Source organism: Hyposmocoma kahamanoa, unplaced genomic scaffold, assembly GCF_003589595.1.
Source record: "Hyposmocoma kahamanoa isolate Upper Pololo Valley unplaced genomic scaffold, ASM358959v1 232, whole genome shotgun sequence".
In the NCBI taxonomy this organism is placed as follows: Eukaryota; Metazoa; Arthropoda; class Insecta; order Lepidoptera; family Cosmopterigidae; genus Hyposmocoma; species Hyposmocoma kahamanoa.
This window is the reverse complement of record NW_020653750.1, coordinates 8,757,140-8,767,262: the sequence shown is the minus strand read 5'-3', so window position 1 is coordinate 8,767,262 and position 10,123 is coordinate 8,757,140. Positions and strand designations below refer to the sequence as shown.

General features: G+C 35.6%; 1 protein-coding gene across 1 annotated transcript; it reads right to left on the bottom strand.

Moving 5' to 3' along the window:
- Window positions 1–410: 410 nt before the first annotated feature.
- LOC113228436 (transmembrane protein 70 homolog, mitochondrial) lies at window positions 411–2,086 on the bottom strand. Its single transcript, XM_026461737.1, has 2 exons — window positions 1,599–2,086; window positions 411–684 (listed from the first exon to the last, which is right to left on the bottom strand). The coding sequence occupies exons 1-2, from the start codon at window positions 2,046–2,048 to the stop codon at window positions 496–498; spliced, it is 639 nt and encodes a 212-aa protein (XP_026317522.1). The 5' UTR covers window positions 2,049–2,086; the 3' UTR covers window positions 411–495.
- Between the last annotated feature and the right edge of the window lie 8,037 nt (window positions 2,087–10,123).

Here is a 10,123-nt window from a genome sequence, read left to right as displayed (position 1 = left end):
AAGACTCCTGTAAGCCAGTTGTGGTTAAAATTTCATAGGAGATGATTTTTATTATGATTGTGTATGCTATTGACCGCCAAGCCTTAAGTGAACCTTGTTAACAAGGTAGGACAATTTTGGTAATACGACCTGTGCCACAGCTTCCGTAATGATTTAGTTTTAAGTTGGTCGATCTCAGCAGCTACTGATGGCATGTTTAGGTAATCAATGATTACTAATCATGGATCCCTTCATAGGAAATGATTATTTAAGTTTTATTAACATCATCTCTCAACTCGTTACAATGCTATGGCATTCACAATCGAATATGTTATTATATACGTAGTATATTACTTCTAGAGGCACCGAGATGTAATTAGTGATAGCTGTAGATGAAAATACCGTTTGCAGTGACAATGACCAGTGCAAGCCCAGGAAAGCAATTACAGTAATAAATACCCAAACAAACGAAAAGATAATTTTATTAACTACTTAAATAACAATTTCAATCTATTCCTATTTGTCTGCAGTATCTTGTTCTCCTAATTTGAAGTCCATAGGTTTGTCATATCCCATCATCTTAGCATAGTACTTTGGGTTGGTAAAGTGCCGTGCTTCAATAAATAATGGTTTGTTCTTTGCAAGTAGCGTGGTGAACATACCAGGTATGTCTGGTACTACAACATCATCTACTTTGAAATCCAGCTGAAAAAATATGTTGCTTGTTACTAATGGTATTGCAATATTTATTTTGATTGAATATCATAAAGCTTTTTACTACCGTGATACTCATTTATTTTTTGTAAAAATACTTATAGTTTGTTATTATTATTGATAAAAACAATAAAAAATTTCTTCAATCCAACTGGACTTGATCCAGCATCTGTCGTCTCAATGTGGCCACTATTAATGGTAATGCCAATGTTGATTTCTTCAGAATCGGTCCCTAATGAGGGATTTACACCAATTTGATAGGCAACCTACACTTGCCTGCTGCATGTGGCAAGCTACCCAGTGTAAATACTGAGCCATCTGATGATCGTACTTTGCAGCCAAATTCAACCGAAGTGGCTAGATATAAACGCTATGGGTGACACGATCGTCTCTGGCAATCGACGGTCGTCCGAACAGGTTGCAGTGAAACCGTGGCTGCACCCCACGACGAAGCACAACATACAACATGGTGTAAATGCACCATAAGGTTAAGAGGCATTTGAGGAAGCCTGTGAGCTTTTTCAATAGGCATACACATCCCTAAATTTCCATGTCCAAAAGTCAAATTGGAATGCAGTAACAAAGTAGTATTTGATTACACATTTCTTAGCTAGTGACATCACCTGCTTCTATTTCCATTGAGATTGGGTGATCCTATTACCAATAAACTTCAAACCAAAATATCTTGTGCTTTACACTTACTTTTAAAATCAAATATATTTACAGGTATGTTAAAATGATTAATTAAATGGAAGTTGGATATTTTATTTAACATGCTTCATGCCCTTTTCCTATGTGTTTCCAGAGACCAGTTTTCATTTAAATAATCAGCAAAGTTCTCGTTATCACTAATAATCTGCTAAATAAACAAATGTAAAGAGTAAAAGAATGTAAAGACATCGTACCTCTTTGGGTGTTAAAAAGAAGTTGATTGTGGTTGCTTTGTATGTAGATGTTGTAGGATCGTAGGAAATTTCTGTCACATATTTCTTAGTGATGACGTGCAGTAACAAGGGCGTAACGAATGTGAAAAATCCCACTACAGAGCTTAGAGCTATTAATAAGGAGGTACTGCCTATGGTTGCTGCTTCTCTGATAATGATAGGCTGTGCTAGTAATCCAGCAACACTCGAACTGAGGGAGAACACCTTCACCGCTTTTATTTGTGGCGTCAAAGGCCCATAGTAAATACGCTCTAACTTTTTATCCTCCTCTATATCACTTGCGAAATGCCGTATTATGAGATTGGGACAAACTGTAACAATTTTTAGGTTATGTGCGATTTCCTTCAATAAAACCGAGTTTGACATCGATTTGTTTGATGTACAAATGTTGCGGACACACATTCGAAGCATTTTTATTATGAAAATATGTTTAGTTTTTAGATAAAACAGAAAAATACAGCTTTAAGTAACACATGATCTCATAAACATCTGTAACTGTCATTGTCCTTGTCATATGTAATGTACGTCAAAAATCATCACGTGACGTTTTGACACTCGTGTAAAAAAATCTGTATGATTTATTTTTTGTAAATTTCTATTGTTGTTTGGATGTTTCGAAAATAAAAAGACGACTATCAACTCAAAAGTGTATTATTATTAATAATGTTTTAAACAGTGTATGGCTGGACTGTTCAGACTGGTATGTCTTTGTTTCGTTTAAAAAGTCTTGCATTCCGATGTCATGATTTTCAAATGTTTAAATATAAATAGTTAATTACCAATAAAATACTACGATAACTTTCTTGTGACTTGTTAAACAAAAACTTCAAGGCTAACAATCATTTAACAGTAATATATTGGGTCACATTAATGTAGTTTCACTGGGCAGTTGTCGAGATCATAGCAGTTGCCTGTGTCTGTATCCAGCACTGTGTTATAAGGGCAGTCGCATCGAGCGAAGCCGCAAATACTGTTGACATACACCACCTCAGGATTGTCGCAAGTTCTTAAAGCCTGCCAGTAAGTTATGGAGCAGTTGCTCCGCATTACTATCATCCAGTCCGGACATTCGTCAACACCTGAAAAAAGTTATCATATCACTTTTTTATACCCTTTTTTTCAAGTGCCATACAATCATACAGAAAAGGTTGATTTCTTAAATTGGTTCTACCCAGCCGGCTTACAGCTGGTCTTCGATTTTGTTGTCGATTGGCGACAGTGCAGTGTAGGCGTTTTAAAATATTTACAGTATTTACGAGTAACATTATAATATTATGTACATACATATCCAAGTAGATTCTCAGGGTCATTTGTCATTAGTGATAAATGTTACTGATCTATTAGCTAAAGTCTATAACTGCCCATAGGTGGACAAAATTGAGTATTTATTATAATCATTATTGTAGCCATAGCAATCCCTCAATATCCGCATACGCCCAACTGTTTTGCACTGTGGGCGCTGGGTTAGGAGGTCCCGGGTTCATAAAGGAATTCCTTAATTTGAGAGTCGCTTATTTAAAAAAAAAGAACGCTTTTATCAACTAGCGTTTTTAAGTGTTATGACGTGCTGGTCAAATAATGGATTTACAAGTTACTCTACAACATCCGTCTGTAGAACCAAACGATTAATATCATTGTTGAACATGAACGATTGGTTTGTTGTTTAAATCCAACTACAACAGTCGTACAAAACGCTTACGCAACGATTCCGTTGCCTAAGAGTCAAATTTAATTGAAGCATTTATCAAATAGACAAAAACAAATTAGTTGGCGCACAGTGAAAGTAATGTTTGAACAGCACTCACATGTATTATTAAACCATATGCAGGACGACGAGCGAGCGACAGACGACGGTACATAACAATAAGCCTGCATTAAGCTTAAAGAAACATAAATTGCGTGGTAATAAATTGAAATCGTCAATTTCACCATTGCGATATGCAACTAAAAGATTTTCTTTAAAACGCATTATATATATTCCACATGAGACCATTGTTTTAAAGTTACATTGGATGTTGAATTATGTGGACAATAGAGTATTTGATACACAGAGCTTACTGAAATCGGAACAAGCACTTTGACACTATGTAATTGAAAATCGTGGCAGTTTTTATTTTATAAACAAGGTGTAAACGAAATGATGAATGAAATATTTTTTTTCATCAAAAAATAAAATGGTTATGTACAGACAATCATTTAGAAATCACGACTAAGAAAAAATTACAACAGGTACCTATGGTGATTTCACAACTTCAATGACGCACAGTGGTGCACTTTGTATGACACCACGGAAAATATAAAAAACATAACTATTGTTTTTTTTAAGGTATATAAAGATGAAATAAATATTTTTGTGGTAATAAAAATATATGTATGTTTAACATTTCGTGGTGCAGTTTTATGGAACCGCGAAAAATATTACATATTTACCTATAGGTCAAACAAGATTATTGATTTTTTTAAGGTATATTAAGGATGAAATAAACATTTTTGATATTAAAATATACTTATTCTATTAACAATTTCGGTATTAATAATTTTTATCACACATAAGAAAATATTTCGTTTAAACTATTTATTTCAATATTAGTTTATATTATATATCGTTGGTTTTGAGGGCAGTTAGTTAATGTCTTCTCATATCCAAGGTGGTAGTTGGTGGCAGCTAAAATTTATAAAATCTAATAAAGACAGACTAATAAATCGATTAAGTGATAAGTACAAGTAAACAGCGGTCGACGGCGGTAAAAAGGTAAAGTTTTATTAAATATTGGTCTTAAATTAAGCTTTCTTTAAAACGTAAATGAGAAATATTAAAAGAATAAAATCCTTTGTGTACCGATAAGATTATATTCTAGGCTTTATGAAAAAAACACAAGTATCGTAAGTTTCTATTCAATTTAATTTAAAATTAGCCTTGAAAATACAACTTTTTGCGCAAAAATGGTTATATCTGCAAGGAATATGTTTAGTCTCGTATTTCTACGTAATGTACATACAACAACTATAGGCAATTTGTTTTTAGAGTTTTTGTATGTATGGAGTGAATAGTGTTGTATGTAATGTAAAATTTGTTTAGATAAATGTTCATAATATAATCATAATAGTTTTTTCCGCCAATGCACCACAATGTTGCGCAGTATAGTCTATTCTATACCTACACACGAATGTTGGTTTTGTTGATAAGGAAAATATTAATGTCTGTGACGGGCAGATGAAATAACGAAACTTGAATATCCGTTCCATTTTCAGCATGTTCATGTGAGTTGATTTAAGCAAACATTTATATTCATATAGACTTCTACGCAATACTTACTCTCTTACGTTTGCTATTGAGTAAATCTACTAATAAAATACTAACCGTAAGCTGGTCTGAAGTAATCAGTCGATATTTAGCCAACAAATGCATTTCATTGTAAATTTTGGTGGCGCAGTTTTTTTTTTTAGATTTTCCAGTATCCGAGCCTCGTTTGCAATAAAATGACACATTTCATTTATATATACGTGACCGGGACATAACCATTTCCATTAATTTCAGAGATATAAGCAATTAAAAATTTTTCTCGCCACCAATACTTAGAAACGCCACTAAAACGATTATCGGTTGCACCAGAATTGAATATTGCCACCAAACTTGGAATATATATAAAAACAAAGACAATTAAGTAAATTTAATTGTTTCTTTAAATTTAATTATGATAAAAATTTGTTTGCCCCTTTAAAACGACGCACACTTGGAATTTTCTTCTGCTTTTTCTTTTTAATATCATGTGACGGGACGAACGAGTCATGCGCCTGATGGTAAGTTACACGCCTGTCCATAACAGCGGAATGCCATTCAGATCTTTAAATATGCAAAGGTCTGAGGAGCACTGCCACTGCGCCCGTCACCCTTAGACGTAAGTTGGCAAGTCCCAAACCTAACTATGCTAACATCACTGCTTGGCGGCAGAATAGGTAAGGTGGCAGTACTTCCCTGGGTTTTAGGGATTGAGTTCATTGTTGCTTTAATTGGCAGTTGAAGAACTATGATATACAATGCCATCTCTGTTTCCTAAAGATAAGTTGTAGAAACCCAAATGTTTACCATGAGGACATACGGTAGGTTTGTCCGGACATTGAGGCTTGATAAGGCATTATCATCATTCACAGCCTGATTTCACCCACTGCTGGGTATAGGCCTCCCGAAGTTTGTGCCATCCATCGCGGTTCCGTGTACTATGTCGTCGACCCACCTTGCTACAGGGCGCCCGACGCATCTTTTGCCCATCCTCGGCCACCAATCAGTCGATGTCTAGCTCCACCTGTCATCACCTTGCCTAGCTAGGTGTTCCGCCCATCCCCATTTGAGTTCCATGATTCGAGTTCCAGCATCCTGGACTTTCGTCCATCGTCGGATCTCAACGTTCGGAAATCGGTCTAGAAGGCTGATGCCGAGCATAGCGCGCTCCATGTCCCTCTGTGCGACTCTCAACCTGTATATAGTCTCCTGAGTGAGCGTCCACGTCTCGTCACCATACGTCATGGTGGGCAGAACACATTGATTAAACAAGCGGGTCTTCAGATACTGTGGAACCTTACCTGATTTAAGGATGTCACCTAACTTGCTAAACGCAGCCCATCCCAGCTGGATTCTTTTTGAGATCTCTGTAGGCTGATGCTCTTTGCCAAAGGACAGAACATGTCCGAGACAGACGTACTGATCGACTGTCTCCAGCGTCTCATTTCCCACCGTGACAGTGGTATTTGACGGACTGGAGAGATTCGCCATAATCTTCGTCTTGGACATATTTATCCTTAGGCCAATTCTCAAAGAAGCATCATATAGTTGTTCCAGCATCCTTTGGAGATCGTCAAAACCTGCAAATAGCACGAGACCGTCCGCGAATCTTAGGTGAGACAAATGGTGTTACACCATTGATGTTAATGCGGCGGTTATCCCATTTAAGGGTTTTTACGACATCCTCAAGTCCTCGCCGGATTGAGCTGCTGCAGAGTGGCTGAACGGTAGAGCTCCCGGAGCACGTGTCGATCGATGTGGCAGCGATGAAGAGCGTGGAACACGGCCCAATGTTTGATACTGTCAAAGGCCTTCGCATAATCGACGAAGGCCATGACAAGGGCCCGGTTAAATTCGAGACATTTCCCCATCAGCTGATTAACCGTGTGGATATGGTCGATGGTTGAAAAGCCGCTCCGAAAGCCAGCCTGCTCAATAGGCTGCGCTTTGTCAAGTTCACTGGAAAGCCAGATGGTCAAAATCTTTGTAAAAAGTTTATACATCTGAGAGAGCAAGCTAATCGGCCGATAATTGCAAAATTTTGCAATGTCGCCTTTTTTGTGGATGATGGTGACGATGGCATTCTTCCATTGCTCTGGTGCTAAGCTAAAATGCAAGCTTCATGAAGAACTTTGTTGAAAAGTTTCACAAGTACTTTTACCACAGGATTTCCTCCTGCTTTGAGTAGTTGGACTGAAACACCATCATCTCATCATCATTAGATGATGGTGTTGATAAGGCACTGAGTACTAATTTAGAGTTATCTTCAAATAACCTGAAGAAAATTCATGTTACTAAAAAAAGGCTTCATATACTAAAGAATGAGCCAGCCTTTTTGAATAATTTCGTAATGTACACGTTTAATTTGAATATTGTGGCCATGGCAAAGGTGCCGAGGAGTTGAAGGATTATTAAATAGAACTGCAGATCAAAGTGTCATTTGGGAACAACATTACTGATATCGATTCGAAACCTGCCATTGATAATATTAAAATTAATCCTGTAGAAAACTACGAAATTGTAGAAAAAGACTGGCCTTTTCCTGGTAACATGAATTTTCTTCAGGTTGTAAATAAATTTTATTGAATGTCAAGATGTTTCACCACTATGATATTCAAGTATTTTTTGTGAAATTACTTCAGTAGTTAGTTATAATTGTACCAAGTGTTACTTCTTCAGGTTATTTGGAAAAAAGTAACAACTCTGAATTAGCATTCTGTGTCTTATTTTGCATCAAGCCTCAATGTGTCGATTAACCCACCGCATGTCCTCATGGTAAACATTTGAGTTTCTACAATTTATCTTCAGAAAACATTCCTGGAGATAACGTAGTGTATCGTAGTTATTCAACTGCCAATGAAAACAACAATGAACTAAATTTTCGTGTTTGACGTTCTCAACAAAATCATTTAATCAATGATATCATCATTAATTTAAGTAAAATACATATTTAAAAGATCGCTAAGGTACAAATAGATCAAAAAGCAATTAAGTAATTTTTGGTTATCTGAAAAATTATGAATAACACTATCTTTCTTAAGTTTATTGGGACAAATAAACCACAATACTTTAAAACAATTTTCGAAAGTGAACGTTATATTTAAAAATATCATAACAATTTAAAATTTGGTGGCGTTTTTAAGTTAAGGTGGTAACACAAACGCCACCAAGACCACCAAATTTGAGCCACGTAAGAGGAAATCTCAAAAAATAAATTACGGGAAAAAAAGTAGAAGCTTAAAAATCAAACCGAGACGATTCAATTGTGATAAAATAATGACAAAATTAGTCTCTTAATTTGGTTTCAGAATACGACCTTAGGATAAAATAAAAATTGAGCCCAAATGGAGCCAGGAAAGCTGAATATTTTTTGTCCCACGTGCCACCAAAGGGCATATAATTACTTTTTTGGCGGGAAATGGAACACAGTGCCCATGTTTTTCGCTGCCAGGTCCAAATACTGAGACTTGCGCGGGGCAAAAACGTAATGGTTTTTAGTTAAACTACTTACCAGTTGCAACCAGTTGAATATTTGCCACCAAAACTACAATTTTCGCGTGGACAAAGTTTGATCAAGTACCCAGTCTCCCACATACTGGTAATTGCAATACTTTCAATGATTTTAGTTAGTGCTTCTAATAGTGAATAACATACATGGAATTGTTTTCTTAAAAGCGTACACATTTTACCTGAACGACTATTTTGTACAACGAAACAGAAAGTGGACACACCAGCAAAATTGAAAATCGGGACATTAATATTTTTTATTAATTATTATTGTACAATGAATTTTCTGAAATTCTTGCCCTAAACTCATTTTACGTCTAATTAAACTATAAAAAACATTGACTTACAAATAAATGGACGACGGGTCTAATACAAAAACCACGAAAAAAATGTCCCAAGTCAACCTATTCGAAATTTAAATTGTAATGTCATCGCAGTATCGCGCTGTCAGTAGAACAAATGAAGACTAAAGCGGAGTGTCGCGCTCTGTATACGATTTTAGCGCCTTACAAGTGCGGACACTTTTTAGCGCGGACCCGACGTCCATATAATTGTAAGTCAATGATAAAAAATGAATCATTAATATTTCTTCACTTTACACCTGGTTTCTCAGCCTGGGCTCGCAAAATTTACGCATGAGATATTCATCCAAAAAGATCTACTAACAATAAGGCCGTTCTTGTCTTTCCTAATTCATAGCAATGTTTTGTGCGCTCATAATGAATAGACACAATAATACATATAATCTCAAACGTCTTAAACTATTGAATTCCCTGCTCTGTGAATAGTACCGAAATCGTATAACCCAAACATTGGTGTTTCGTCGTCATCGCGTAACTTACGTACAAAAAAATATACAGTCGAATTGAGAACTTCCTCCTTTTTCTGAAGTCCGTTAAAAAAGAAGCCACCAAGCCGACAAGTAACATATTTTTCTTGATAACTGAAGTTACAACAATAAGAATAAAATTGGCGGAAAGCTAATTAAATGTTTTATAGGTGAACATCCAATAAATTACAGAATCTAAATTGCCATTATTATAAAATGCCATAAACTCCACATATTGTCCGCTGTTCCTATGCAGTTTTGTTAAATAATTTTTAGCTATTACATGTCAAAATATATAATAATACTACAAATTACGAGCACTTTGATGCGAAAATAATACGAAAATAACGCAAACCACAATGAAAAGTGTAAACAGTCAGAACGTAATCGCTCTATTTACGTATCGAATGAGTACCTAACTACTATTTTTTTTTGTTGTTCATTTTCAGGATAATTATTGACTTGTTCCCATCTGATCCCCAAAACTGATCCACTGCGAATTTTTAATTTCAACTGATCCCCTCACAGTATTTGTAAGGTAAGTACAGTCAAGAGAAAAAGAAGTTTTGAAATCAAAATTAATGCAGTTATATAAGTTAGTACAGTTAATGTTGTTCATTTCTAAACTAAATGAAATACAGCACAACCCTCAAATACATTTTCTTGTTGACTGTACCACTGTACCTACCAAAAATTAACTTGTGAGTACCAGGATATCAGGTGGGAATAAAATATTAATATTTATTCTTGATCCCTTGCACTGGGGATCTGATGGGAATAGAAAATAATTTCAAAATAAAACGGATCCCTCAAGGATTGGTTTTAAGGGATCAGATGGGAATAAGCCTAATTATTGCACTTAATATAATA